The sequence below is a fragment of the Dermacentor variabilis genome, unplaced genomic scaffold (assembly GCF_050947875.1).
Source record: "Dermacentor variabilis isolate Ectoservices unplaced genomic scaffold, ASM5094787v1 scaffold_12, whole genome shotgun sequence".
Classification (NCBI taxonomy): domain Eukaryota; kingdom Metazoa; phylum Arthropoda; class Arachnida; order Ixodida; family Ixodidae; genus Dermacentor; species Dermacentor variabilis.
The window spans coordinates 54233048-54247727 of record NW_027460280.1 but is presented as its reverse complement, the minus strand read 5'-3'; the positions used below and the strand labels follow the sequence as shown (position 1 = coordinate 54247727).

The 14680-nt window shown below is 49.3% G+C and overlaps 1 protein-coding gene across 1 annotated transcript in view; it reads left to right on the top strand.

Moving 5' to 3' along the window:
- Positions 1–2598: 2598 nt before the first annotated feature.
- Positions 2599–14680, top strand: part of LOC142566161 (uncharacterized) — a 64898-nt gene continuing 52816 nt past the window's right edge. The window contains exon 1 of the mRNA XM_075677004.1: positions 2599–3108. Within this exon, the coding sequence (XP_075533119.1) occupies positions 2599–3108 (510 nt within the window). The remainder of the gene's footprint in view (positions 3109–14680) is intronic.

Sequence of the window (14680 nt, the reverse complement as noted above, 5' to 3'; positions counted from 1 at the left end):
ATGACTCTTGGTTATCTCTCAGGTTTCGAGCGACAGGGCGTTCGAGAAGCAAGCCGGAGCTCACCTGACTGAGCAGCAATATCCTTTTTTGTCCAGAATAGGTGCGACGAGAAAAGCGTCTTCCCCTTTTATAAAATATTTCTAGTCATGGCTATAACGAATTCTCGGTTTTCTGTACTTTCTGTTTCATATGTGCTTATCTGATATTTAGATTTGATATTTGACATCTTAGTTGAAATCAAGAAAAAGAAATTGGCATGGGCAGGGCATGTAATGAGGAGGGAAGATAATCAATTATCATTAAGGGTTACAGACTGTATTCCAAGAGAAGGGAAGCGTAGCAGGGGGCGGCAGAAAGTTAGGTGGGTGGATGAAATTAAGAAGTTCACAGGGACAACATGGCCACAATTAGCACATGACCGGGGTAGTTGGAGAAGTATGGGAGAGGCCTTTGCCCTGCAGTGGGCGAAGGCAGGCTGATCATGATGATACCGATTATTATTATTATTATTATTATTATTATTATTATTATTATTATTATTATTATTATTATTATTATTATTATTATTATTATTATTATTATGTTATTTAGCTGCTGCACACAGAGAAGTCTCCCTTGGGTCTCAAGATGAGAAAACATGGCCATAAGCGCCCTTTGAGGAGTCAGTATTGATCGAAATGTGAGCCTCGCTGTATACGTATGTCTGTACAGAGCCTTTCATATATAACGCAGTGCTTCGCTGCGTAAAGATTTTTTTTTTTATGCGAAAGCATCAAATGGCCCATTGAGCGAAAAAGCCGGGGTCTGTAGCAGCGAGAGGGCACCGAAGTCCCCATTGGCTGCGCGTCACGTCACGTGCGCGCCTCGGCGGAGCAGAGCGGGCGAAAGGGTGCATCTGCTGCAGCGCCAGCTGTTGCGTAAGGGGAGAGGGCATTGAAGCGACGCCATGTCAGCCTCGCTCTCGCAAGTCTGTGTTATCCGTGCAAGCTTTCGCCTGCATTCTAACTGCGCTTCGCTAATCGCTATGAAGAAATTAATGTATAAAACATGGAATAAACTCGATAAGAACAACGTTGGCGGTAGGGATTTTTGAACCTGCGCTCAGAAGTCTGGTGTCTGTCCCACTCGGCTAAACCAGCGCCTCCCAGATAGCAGGCCTGTGCACTCTGCTTTATGACATCATGTTACTTGGACCGAAATTTCCATTGCCGAGCCCGGCGTGACGAAAGCGGGTGGCGTCAAAATCACCGCGGCTTACTCGGGAGTGTCCCCATTATATTCTGTGGCAGTCGGGGAAGGTAGCATGACGTCACGGATCAAAGTACACTGGCCTTTTGCTATCCAGAAGGCGTCGGCGAAGCGTCTCAGCGCGTTCGCTTGCGCGCGAGGAGTTCATAACTCGAAGGACCGCTCAATGGCGTTCAATTGGACATTAATGCTTTCGCATTCACAACTCATCAGGATGCTTAGGTGTCCTCAGATTTTTTTCTTTGTTTTATTGAAACAGACGTGTAATGCGCGTACTATAGCTGTCCGCAGCAATCTTCACTGACGCGAGGCGATAGAAATGCGCTTATGGAGTATCATAACAGCTAGCGCAGAAATAGATAGCATTTCAGCAAAGACGTCCTTGATGAAGACCGTCTTTGCTGGTGTTATATATGGAGTCCTCGCATGCGAAAGAGAGTAAGGCGAGTGATGTTGCTTGCTAACGTATTTGTGCGGATTAGGACGAGGTGCAGCGCAGCAAAGGGCACTTATTTGTCTAAGGGAGGGCCTCGGGACGTAAGCATGGGCTGTGGTCAGGGGATATGTAAAAGAAAAAGAAAAGAGCACGAAAGAGAAAAGAATAAAAAAAGACGACGACTATGTGCTCTTTTTCCTGGTGTCCTGTTACTCGTATCACTATTTGCGAGTTTCCAGTTCGTTCTGTTGCACACCCTTATGACCTAAATTGATGCACTGCGGCCCACTGTTTCCATCCACTGAAGCGTCGATAGGCTCGTCAAGCCGCTTTTGCAGCTATTTTCTTCAGTCCTCTCGAGAATTAAAAAAAATTATATAGATTCATTGCTATGCAAAATTTCCGTATGGTAATTTTGAATGTTCTGCCGTATGGCGTGATCCTCGCTGTATTACGTATTATAAAGAATGGCATCAATTGTCTGAAACACTATAGGAGAAAATGTCCTCAAGAGGCGTGCCATGTCTCCATAAGGTGTTGCAAATTATGGCGTCATAGCAGCAGTGGATGATTGATTATGTGAATTAATTAACTAAATGCTCCATAGTGCGTTCAGCGCGCGACGTTGTAACGGAGCAAAAAAAAAAAAAATATTATCCAACTGGACCAGAAGTGATTCTCTTGCACGGAGCGGCAAAGGCAACGGGAGGTGAATTCCCGATCGGGGGGTCCACACTGCTCGCGGTTCGAGTCCCTCCTCGCCGTTCGCGAGGGATGCCGCTGGGTGGGTCCACCACTTTCGGACGGCCGCCGGCGGGCGGGCCGAACCCGTTTTCTGGCTCAGTGTGTCAGTAGGCGAGAGAGCGGCGGCCTGACCCTCGGCGTCTGCTCGCCCGCCAGTGGCTGCTTGGCCATGAGCAGCGGCAGGCGCATCCGGCCCGAGCGGTCCGCGGGCGCCCAGCGGCGCAACGTGCAGAAGCTCACCTGGCGAGACTCGCACTGGCTCCAGGGCTTCTCCTCCGACGACCATCAGCGCGGGGCTCCTCCGTCGGCCAGCCTGAGCGACATGGGCGTCGGCGCGGCGCTGCGCCGCGTGCTCCTGCTGTGCGAGCGGCAGCAGCACCGCGAGGCTGCCGCGCTGCTCTCGCACCTCGCGCCGGCCGTGTTCCGCGCGCTGGTGGCCGAGCTGCCGGTCGAGGCGCTGCTCGAGCAGCTGCCCGCCTCGCTGCCGCCCCTCGAGGCCCTGTACGCGCGCGCCGCCTTCCTCGAGGAGCCCGCGGCCACGCTGCAGGCGCTCAAGCCCGACGCCCTGGTGCTCCACATGGCGCGCCTGTTCGCGCAGCAGCACGACGCCGACCGCGACGGGGCAGCGCAGTGGCTCGGACCGCCCCAGATGATCGCCTCGTGCAAGAAGCTGCTCAAGGTGCGTTCTCGGCCCGTGCTGTCGCCGAGGGGCTCAGCGCCAACCCGCGGTCTCCCTGGCGCTGGGTCCCCGGCGTCGCGCCTCCTACGGTCAATGCAGTGGTAGGGTGGGCGTGTCCAGTGTCCTAGCGGCAAGAATACTTACACCTCATGTTCGGCTGCTCAGGACGCGGAATGCGACTTCGAAGAGACAATCGTGAGCCCTGTCAGCGTACTAATTTTAATTGACAATCATCAGCCTTCGATGAGGCCTTCGATGAAAATGTTATTTAGAAGTGTCCTGCCGTCGTTGGCAGCGTTCCGCTTTGTCCCGCAGAACTGCGTTCTCACATTGTGCATTAAAGCTTGATGAACTTATCGGAGAACTTGTCTGATGCCGTTCACGCGAATGTTAGCTGCTGCGGGCTAAATGTTTCAAATTTTGCTTAGAGTCTGATGGATGCTGCTTCGGCACGATACTTCGCGACTCAGATGGCTTATTGGTGATCCTATAGTTCTCGTTTTGCGGATCATTGATTGTGCGCGCAGTGCGCCACATTATTGGATCAAGCGTGGATCAAGCGCATGTATCGACACTGCGGATATCACCGCACGAAGGCCGACGTTTTTACAATTGTCAGTGAACAGCTATTGAACGCACGCCACGCGCGGACCCAAATGTTTTCGATTTTCGGTATTATTTTTTACTTTATTTTTTCATTTACCCTGCGGCCACCAAGACTCAGTAAACCCAAAAGTGTCCACTAAATGCAGTGCGCTTCTGACGGCTTGACTGTGATTCCATGCATTTGGGAGTAATTTATGTAGTTTTTTGCGGTTAACTCAGACGCATGCGACATTTTATAGCAATTCCATTTGCGCACAAAATTGGTCAAACGTGCGCGAGCGAACGCGCAGTTTCGTTACCTCCAAGTAGAGTTTAGCGATTTTGGAAAAGTCCCGTTTCATTCCGATTTGCATACAAAGGCAGCAGGTAATGACGGTATGTCTGCATAGTTTAGAATTCGACATTATATGTGTGTATTATTGCACCTTTGCCTCACCAGCGAAAACGTCCATAAGCTATTTATACGTAGCCAGCGTAAAATACGTTTGGGAGTTTGCGAGGACCGCACCATTCCTGACATAAGTAAATAATTTTGCGAGCTAGGCTCTGCATGAGTATACGGTAACCGAAACGAACGAGATGACACAGGTACATAATCATCGTGTGACGTGTTTCTGTCTGTATGTTGTTCGTTTGGACATTGTGCTGTGTTTAATCGTCCTTACGACATCTTGGCTCTTGCTGCGAGAGCCGTTTCCTTTCGCGCTCTACAACGTGACATGCTGTTTCTCGTCGGTGAACAAAAGCCGACATTAATATGCAGCGGAAAGGTTGCTTCATTTGTTACATTTCCTGCTTTTCCAGCATTTCACAAACGTTGTTCGTCCGCTCAGGGCTCAAAGTGTGCTTTCTGCACATTATAAGTTTTTTTTTCCGAGTCAGTTACGGATCCCTCGAATGAGCACCGCATTCAATATACATACTATGACCTAGTTTCAAGGACTAATACACATTAATAAAGCTTGTCCTCTTTTATTCGCTTTCTTGCTCTGATAGTCAAGTACAGCGCTCAGCGATTGAAACGGGATACTCGGAGCGAGTGGCTGCCGACAATTTTTACGCCATTGGAGGGCGCTGAGGACACCGAGTTGATGAATTTTTGCATCATATGAAAGCGATAGCACGTGACTGCATTTATCCCATCAGTAATTACCCAGTGCTCACCAGTGGTGCAAAAAGCGCCGGCCGTCATGCGGTCTGAGTAACGCGTTTCAACCGCTGAGCACTGTGCTATCTTGAGCGCGAACACGGGAGCCCGTGGCATTCGGTATTATCAGCGCAATCTAACGGTGGCGCCGAAAGGTTTTGCCCATGCTCAGTGGGCGTAAAGGAATTATTACTTCGCGCACATGACCTCATGCCATCGCCCTCGTGGTGGTACGTCAATTCGTTCTACCACTGTACACTAGCGGTGAGCATTCGTTTGAGAAGAATTGGGAAATCTGAGAGCAGACGTAAACTTGTTCGTGCCAACTGTCTGCAAATTACTCCCGTGTAGAATCGTATAAATGGTTACGGCCAAAGAATGTTTCACCGAGTATCCCATGCAAGCAGTGGTTAATCCCAGCCAGCAGCTACTGAGTTTGTAATGGTGCCTAAACTATTTACAAATATGAGCTAAATGAAGGAAATTGTCTTACCTTCCTTCACTCTCGCTTTATAACTCTCGCTTTATAAAATTCCCGCACAAATGAATTTGCGTGTAGAAATGACAGCGAAGAAATACTCCATGCTCTGATCACCCGCTTGAGGAACGCACCGTTTGATCTTGCAACTGCGTAGTGCGGCCTACTAATTAGCTGCGACCCGCACTGAAGGAAGGAAAAGCGCCTAGCAGACGACATGCGGGCGCTCCGATGATGTGATGCGCGTAAAGAAAGGATACTCTCGTTACACATGCACACAACAATTTTGCAGTGCCACCAGGCTACACTCGTAGTACTGAAAGCCACGCGCTCCCGTGTTCACGCTCAAAAAGATTAAGATAGCACATATTCCGGATGCGAGCTATTACACCTGACGGGACGGTATAACAGTTATAGCAACAATGTTCCAGGAATTGTAAACAAGGCACTTCTGTTGCATTAACCTTGTGCAAGAAATAACGTAAAATCTACCCGTTCTGCTGCGTTTGTAACAGTCAGTGAAGCAGCCAATGTGCGTTCAAGAAATGCCGACCTCTGTACATCGTCTCGTCGACCTTTCGTGCGATTGGTCCTATAGGGCAGCTTACTTTTGTGTAGTCATACACCAACCGACCCAGTTACGTACGATCTCGACCTCCACATTTCTTTCCTTCTTTCTTTTTCGGTCTTCCTTATCAAGCATACGCACGTCAAATATTTTTCAGCATGTGCACTACCGTGTGTTGACGACATATCTTCTGTCGTCAACTATAACTTCCGTACACACGGGCGAGGTATGCGATTCAATGCCCCAAGTGTGCATTCAGTCGCACGTGTCACCCGTTTATACGAAAAGCGCACGACAGAAGAGCGTAATTGGACTATTCGCATACTGGCCGTACTTGCGCATCAACGTCGTGGTCTATTTACTGACCTGCCGTGGGAGCCGCTAAAGTTTGACTGCCCTCTGAAAATGCCCTCCTTCGCACAACTATTTCTCTTTGTTTTTCATTTCTTCCGGAGTGACAGCGCCGTAACGGGTCTTTACGTGACCCGCAGCGGGGGGTTGAAAATGAACAGAACACAATATGTTAAAGCGCGTAAAAGACAACAACAGCGCTCTACGCCTATCACGGCGGCCGCGCGGCTCCACGCATCACTGGAGCCGCTTTCGCCGAACGAGCGACGTCGCATGCGACGTGCAGCGCACGCACTCGTGTTTCTCGTTACGCAGCTCGTTGCGCGTGCATGCCCACTCGTGTGCTGGCCGTTGTTATTCCTGCCCTCCTGGCGCTACGCGGACCCGGCAGCCAAAGAATCCGCGACGTGACACCGCCGTTACGCATGCTTTCGGGGCTGCACGAGTAGCCCGCCATGGACAGCTGGAGAGCTCGCCCTTCGTTCGACGAAACCGGGCACGCTCGTCGTACGAGCATCTCGCGTGACGCGCGTAATGTTCACGACGCCGGCTGGACGACAGTCGCTGCGCGTGTTTGCACGCAGGCCGCTTGCCCTCGGCGTTGGGTAACGTGGCAGAATGACCCTTTTGCGGGCGATTATAGCCTATATGCGCGGACCTAGAGGTGGCTCGAGAAAGAGCGCTTCGCGTGTGTAAGAAGCCTGACGAGCGCTCGTTAAATGTGGCTTCTCCACATCAGCAAACGCTGTGGGGAGAAGCCCCCTTCCGTGGCTTTGTTCATTCTTCGGGCGATAGTATGTACGTGTAACCGAGTGTGACCGAGAACGTTCCCATGGGAACGGTAGGCGTTGATGGTAAATAGGTAAATCAATGAAGGTACGTATATCACCCGGAATCGACCCTCATTACTCCCCCCTTTGACCTGCATGCGCTGAAGGGAACTAACTCTTCCGGACCCGGTGTGCGGTGGCTATCAACGTTCAGCATGCTGAATGTTGACAGCCATTGTAACATCCATGTACATAGCAGGGAAGGAGTGGGTGGCGAAGAGGGCGCATTGAAGGCATCGCCGGTGGCGGAGCGTGCGCAGTGCGGAGGCGATGTCGTAAGTCACCGGCAGCATGGAGGCGACGGTAGTAGGAAAGCGTATACCTTAATAAATCAGAAATGACGCTTGCCAAATACAAACCAAAGGCAGTTGAAGGAGAGCAAAAGGTTGCGTCGCGAAAAAATAAGAGAAAGAAAGAAAGAACGGAAGAACGAAAGAAAGAAACGTTAACTAAGCTCGCGCCAGGTTGGGTGTGACAAGGTGTGTCTGAATCTCTTTTGACAGCTCCATGAGGAGTGTTTTATTTTTTGAGGCTATCTCGTGACGTACTTGTGGAATAAATGCTACAGGCAAAAGTTTGGCAATGTATATAATATTTGCAGCTGTATGCAAGACAGGTACACAATGCAAGAGATAAGCAAGAGCAGGCTGGAGCATTGACGGTGACTGGCGGTGGAACATAACTGTCAGCATAAATTTTCCTTTATTGAAAGATCGCACCTGCCCCCAATCTGGAAGGGGCAGGCCCTAAATTTCTATCTCAAAATTTGGGAAGACTGACCTGTCCACCCTATCGCACGCCAGTGTGAAGGAGCCGCATATTTATAGTGAGCAAGAAGATCGTTTGCGCGATTCGTCACACGCGATGCGCGTGAAACACGAACCCGGTGGTATGCATACAATTCCGGGAACGCGCTCAAGTATCTGTAGAAAGCAAACACACGCGTGCTCGCATCCTCCTGTGCGGCGTCAACTCATGCCGCGTTTTATTTTCCTCCGCACGGCTGCTCTTTCTGTTGCGCCCATCAATCTGCAGAGCCCCGGAGATGTTTTCCCGAGCGCGTTCAGCAGCGAGGAAAGGCGACCTACCGCGCGACACTGTGTGTCGATCGTTATAACTGCTAACCTGGCACGACTCCTGATTAAATCGGCTCAGCGTTTTCGCTTTGCTTGGCCTTGTTGTTAAATAGTCGCCTACACTTAAGGCCATTGAGTGCCTGAAGTCCGATGTAACGCACGGCAGTTATGTCAGACGCTGAAGCAACCGTGATAGGGTGGCGTACGAGGATAAGGCGGGGGGGGGGGGGGGGGGGGTGAAGAGGGAGAATGTCTGCGACGACTGCGCGCGTGACTAGCGCCCCGTCGAGCTGCACTGGGGCCTCGAGATGCAGCTCGTGCGGGGAGTCGGACCTGCGCTCCGACCAACGCGGCGGCCACGCGCGCAACCTTACGCGAAAGTTGCACGCCTGCTAACGCTGCGTGAGAGGCGAAGCTGTAGCTCTCGACGTCAGAGTCGTTTTCGAGTCGGCGACGCGAATGTCAGTGTCGCGAACTTGCTCTGTTTTCTTTTTCTTTCTTATTTTTTCTTCTTTTTTATGACACCGTTTCAACGTCCTTTGAAGAGTAAGTTTGCGCACAGGGAAGAATGAAATTCCACGCTGTTTGCTTCCACGCTGTAAAAAACCGATTTACCCACTTAAGGATGTTTCACTGTGTCTGCAACTAATACCCTTACGCCCAAGGAAAAGTAATTTTCACAAACCAACACACTTATACACTGGGTGCTTTGAGTTGTCCTAACATACTTTTCTCTAAAGGGTGCAAAACTTGCCATCCCGTTGCTTAGATGGCATGCATTGGCATGCATGCACGCCGCGCTATTCATTGCTGCATCTTGCTGTCCAGCGAATAATATCCAGACATATGTCCAGACGCCACCTAGATAGATTTAGAACGACTAAAACGTTGTAGTTGCTGCATGGATAAATCGATATCATTAAACTCATTGAAAAAAAATTCGGCGGACTTTTTTTATTCCTCAAATTAACATTACGATAGGGCGTTGATGACCAAACAACGTTCAAGCGCATCCTATACGCGCACAAGAGCAACCCCAACACAGAGGAGACATATGTGAAGGGCTCAAACCTCGCTACGGACACCCACGTATGCCTGGTAACCGCCTTATATAGCCATGGTGTTCGGACCTGCGGTGTAGTGGCAGTGGGTGAATCGCCGTACCACGCAATTAAACAGTAAGCCTCGGCAGAATGTTTGTTTCGATGTGGTCAGCTGATAGGCGCTTATAAACCACTCAGACCCGTTAATATGACACCGCACAATACACTTAATGGCATTTGATTAGTTACTTCCAAATATCGGCGGCATATCGGTGGCGGAATGTGGAAATAAAGGGTATTTCGACAGCCCACGACTCCCACAGCACCGAAAGGATGTTTTAGGCAAACGAAATGTAAACGAAATGGTTGTTGTCATTCAAAGCACTCTTAAGGGGGTTTTTGTTACGAGAACGATCTTTTCGTTACAGCCACTTTATTTGTAAATTTCTCTTTGGTGAAGCGCTGTTTTGGTGCTCAAAGCCGCTTTCAGGATGCAAAATGGTCTACAGTGCAGAAACAAAGTAGGTGAACGCAGAAGCGGCGCCTGCTGAGATTGTCCAGGAGCACACGATGCAATTCTATGTCGCAGGCTCAAAGTGTGCTTTCAGCTCTCTGCTCTCTCCCTCCCTTTTAACCCAGCACCCCAAAGCCAGCGAAATTATTATTCTGGGTTGACATATATTGTAGTGGTGGAAGAAATTATCTGAAAATGCAGCTGCGAGACCTGTGTGTATATCAAGTGTGTTTTTTTTTCTTTTCTTTTTTTACGCCTGTAGCCAATCCACGGAAGTAGTTTACGGGACACCTAATCGAGGGGTGTGGGGAGGGCGGGGGGCTCATACACTGACTTACATCAAATTCTGCGACAGTAGCTTTCGGCGCAAATAACTAGGAGTTGCATAAATCTGAAAATTTTCTCGCAACCGGGTTATAAAATCCTCCGCGTATTTAGTACCCTGGGAAATTTCCCCTTCAGCATTTTCTGTCCTAGAAAGGGGACTTCTACACCTTCCTGCTCCAATAAGGGAAGCCCGGAAATTAGGCAGATCATTCAAACTAAAAAATAATTAACGTTATGGCACGGAAACCGCTTTTTTTTTTCTCCTTCTTCTATGCCTCACTCTACTTGTTCATCAAGAAAAGAGGTCGCCGCAGCCTTTGAACTGAGCCCGCGAGCTTGATGAGTTCGGCGGCAGGACGTGCGCTGGACACACACGCCACCCGCGAAAGCGTGCGCTCACCGGTCATTACTGGTCGAGAATGCACGGCCTCGTTTGTTTGCGCGCCAGTGGGCCGCCGGTGCTCCGGACGACGAGCTCGCGTATCACCGCGAGCGCGTTCTCCTCGGACGCATGATGCCGCACCGTGACTTCCGCTCGGGAAGCGCAGGCAGCCACCACACGGCCACCTGTGGTGCTGCCGGGTCGAGGCGCGGTTGTCTTCCGCGATCCGCTGCGCCCCTTCGGCGTCCGTTGGCACCGCGTCGCCACGCGCGACTGTTTGCCATGCAGCGCGCGTCGCAGCTCGTGCCGAAGGTCGGGGCCGCGCAGTCATTCGCCGCCCCGCTGACCTGCGAATCCGAGATGTGTCGCTCGAAACGACGCGCTTTGTATGCAGTTCGCGACCCGGCGTGTGTGTATGCGGCTTTCGTCTATCGCTGTTTTCTGGAGCCGTGGCTTCTTTTTTTTTTCTTCTTCTTTTTTCCAGTTCGGTTAACACGTTCGAAAAACGAATAGCGCGAGACGGACGACGGACAAGGATTCAGACAAAACTAGCGTTTTTTTTTTTGTGGTTTAGTTGGGCTCAATTCAAATCGATGAAGGCAATGAATTTCTATTTGAAGAAGAAAATTCAGATTTTTTGCAAAAGAGTTACTGTTGGGGAAGAAAAAAAAAAACGCGACGGGAAGGTGCTGCCATCGATTTTGGCGCTGACGAGATGAAAGGCTCTGTAGATATTGGGAAAACTCATTTTAAACATTTCGAATAAGAAGTCCCATGTCGAAAATGTGTGTCGTTGACAAGAAAGGCAACTTCGCCGCGTTATATACAGTTCCGCGTGGACAGCGCTGGTTGATTCGGCGAGCAAGTCACTTAACTCTGCATATATCAGGAGCTGCAGTGTTGGGGAGTTCCAGGAACACATTATTTAGTGCCCTGCATGCTGCCCACAAGGACGCTGGAGTGCGACTTCTATAACCGCGGAGAATGGTGGGACGAGTGCCTCGTTGACCGGTATTTTTGCGGTGTTGTCGCCCCGAGAGCAGCTTGCGCCTTGCTGGTTGTTTACCATCAACCAGTGGATAACTATTTGTACGACGTGCGATAATCGGACACTTTCGCATATACGAAACGGTGGCTCCGGCATTAGTCCCTACATGCATCTTTCTCTATCCGACATCCAGTTTTCTCAGTGTGCACAAAGACGGAACAGGCAAGATGGAGAGGTTATGTTTCCCTCGTAGTCCCCTTAGTGGTCTATACGCGTACTATGCATATATAGGGCCGCTTATACATAGTATACACCCTGGCCACTCCGTGGCGTCGCCCTTGTAATTAGAGCAACGACGGCTACGCGCGGTGACTGATCGCTGGCCGGTCTCTCACCGCGGCCCACCGTGCTCGACCGATGATTAATCGGCGCGCTTCGAATTGGCCGCATTCGAGGCGCGGAGGCTCCGCGAGCGTCCGCGCCTCGGGGCGCATTCGGTATACGAGCGCGGGCGTACTATGCATGCGCGCGAGCTATGGGTGTCAGTTGCGCGCGTACACCCGCTGTATACGCGCGGCGCCGCGCAGCCAGGCGTTCAGTGCAGGAAAGACGAGTGGCGTGGGCGCGCCTGTGCGCCCGATATCGATATCGAGGTGTTGCCGGGCGCGCGCGGCAGATAGTACGAGGAACGGGAAAACAAAAGCGCTGCGCCTGCAGCAGCGCCTGTTGTCTCGCGCGCTTCCTCGATTCCGGCGCGCGGGCCTCGGCGGATTTCCTCGTTCCCCTTTTGTTCCGAGCGCGCGCCACTGCGCGCGTCCAAATTTAGTCGCGCGCATTCCGTCGCGCGCATATCGATCGCCGAGCCGCAGGTACGTACACGTACGCGCGGGGGGACGTGATGCCGCGTCACTTAGAGGGCGGCGCCGCTGCCGCCGCTGTGGGTGTCCGGCCGAAGTCGTCGTCTAATTAAGCGTCGATTTGAATGCCGAGAAGGGAGCGCGCGTACACCGCGCGGGCGTGCTCGAGCAATCACGCAACGCCTTCTCTAGGCGCCGCCGAACCGGTGAGACAAACAACTGTAGCGCTTGGAAGCTCGGTCAACGGCGCGGCTGCCGATAGTTGACGCTCTAGTTAACTTGCGAGACCCAAGGGCGGGGGGAGCGCTATTTAAAGGCCGCGACTCGACCGGCACTGCGAGGATGCTCGGCGACTTCGGTGCCGCAGCGCGCGCACGGCCATTAGTTTGAGGCATGTGTACAGCCGCAGTATATGCGCACCGCGTGCGTAAATAACTGTGGCCACGCGCCGAATCGCCACCCATGCCGGTGAGAATTTCCTTGTCCGCCGACGGCGCGTATGGACGCCTGCCCCATATAGCTCGCCTCCATCAAAGACGGGCGTGGTATACGGGTATATACCTACGCGAGCATGTGAAAATAAAGCGTTTTTTTTCAGGCCCTGATGTGAAAACAGCATAGGGAAGAGACCCATACCAAAAATTTCACACACAATTTTCAACAAACCGTAGAACAACTACTGTTCTAAATATTTAACTTTTATTTTATTCGCATACCCTAAAGGCCCTTTTACAGGCATTATATATAGGTGGTTACATAACATTACATAACATATCACGGTGAATAAATAATGAAAATATAGAAGCAAAACGAGCGCCATTTGCCGAGAACGGTACTTGATAAAACATACTGAAAAATACACTGCACACACTAAGTACATACTGGAAAAAACTAGAACTACAATGGTAGTGGCAACAATAGAGAATAATACAGCTCTAAGCAGTCGGCACAATACAATTCTATCAGTCGGCCTGCACTAAGCACACGTGAGATAACGATAAGATAACAATAAGCATAAGTGAGATAACAGGGTAACAAGTGTTCGCGTTTCCAGTGAACATAAATTTCGGCGCGATTTGATATCAGTAAATGCTGGAGTAGCGAGAGTTCTTCCTTGTGATAAACCTCGTGGCCTTATTCTGCAATGATTCGAGTTTCCCGGCAAGGTTTGCTTGATGCAGCTTCCAGATGATGGCGGCATATTGTAGTTGCGATCTGACTAAAGTTGTGTATGCGAATAGTTTGCTTGGACAAGGTTTTGCAGCTGCTTGTGTGACGCATTTGCTGTTGTGTCTAATGTTGATACAGTTCAGAGATTCAGCTTAATAGGTAGAATATCATAGATACCAGTTGAGGCGTGATAAAGGTGTGTGGAGGAAGGGAGACACGAGTAAGGGAGGCGCACGTTTGGTATCCGTATAGGCGTTTGCGGGATTTATTTATTTATTTATTTACTTATTTTTCAATTTCGGCACGTCATGTAAGCGGAGTAGTACACAAACAGAAAAAAGAAAATGCGTGAAGCTAAAGTTCTGACCTTCGTTGCAAACAAACATAAGTCTTGCTTAAAGTTGCACTTTGCACAGGAGGGAAGTAAACATAATTGCATCCATCACGGTTACTTGTACAGTATTTGATTAATAGCTGCGTTAAAGCATTGCTTCCCTTATATTTCGCCACGTGCGTTAGATCTGCATATAACACACACATGCACACACATGCACACACGCGTAACGCGTGTGTATATATATATATATATATATATATATATATATATATATATATATATATATATATATATATATATATATATATATATATATATATATATATATATATTGAGTTAAGTAGACGCGCGTATGAAGCAGTTTATTGACGTTGCGGCCGGGGTCTAGCCTTCATCAGAAATCGGTTTCTGATGAAGGCCGGACCCCGGCCGCAACGTCAATAAACCGCTTCATACGCGCGTCTTCTTCACTATGAATATTTACCCTGACCCAGAATTGCTTCTTTCTGATATATATATATATATATATATATATATATATATATATATATATATATATATATATATATATATATATATATATATATATATATATATATATATATATATATGTATATATATATATATATATATATATATATATATATATATATATATATATATACACATACACACTCTCTTTTTTGACTGTGCGCTTCTGGCTGTCACATTGACTATCAAATTAAATTACTGTTGTGCAAAACAAACGCATGCACTCGCATGTGCATGCGTTTGTTTGCGCACCAATGCATGCGCACCAATCCAACCTCACGCGCGCAAGAAAAGATAAATAAATAAATAAATAAATAAATAAATAAATAAATAAATAAATCGGCACAAAACGCGCTTTTATAGCATA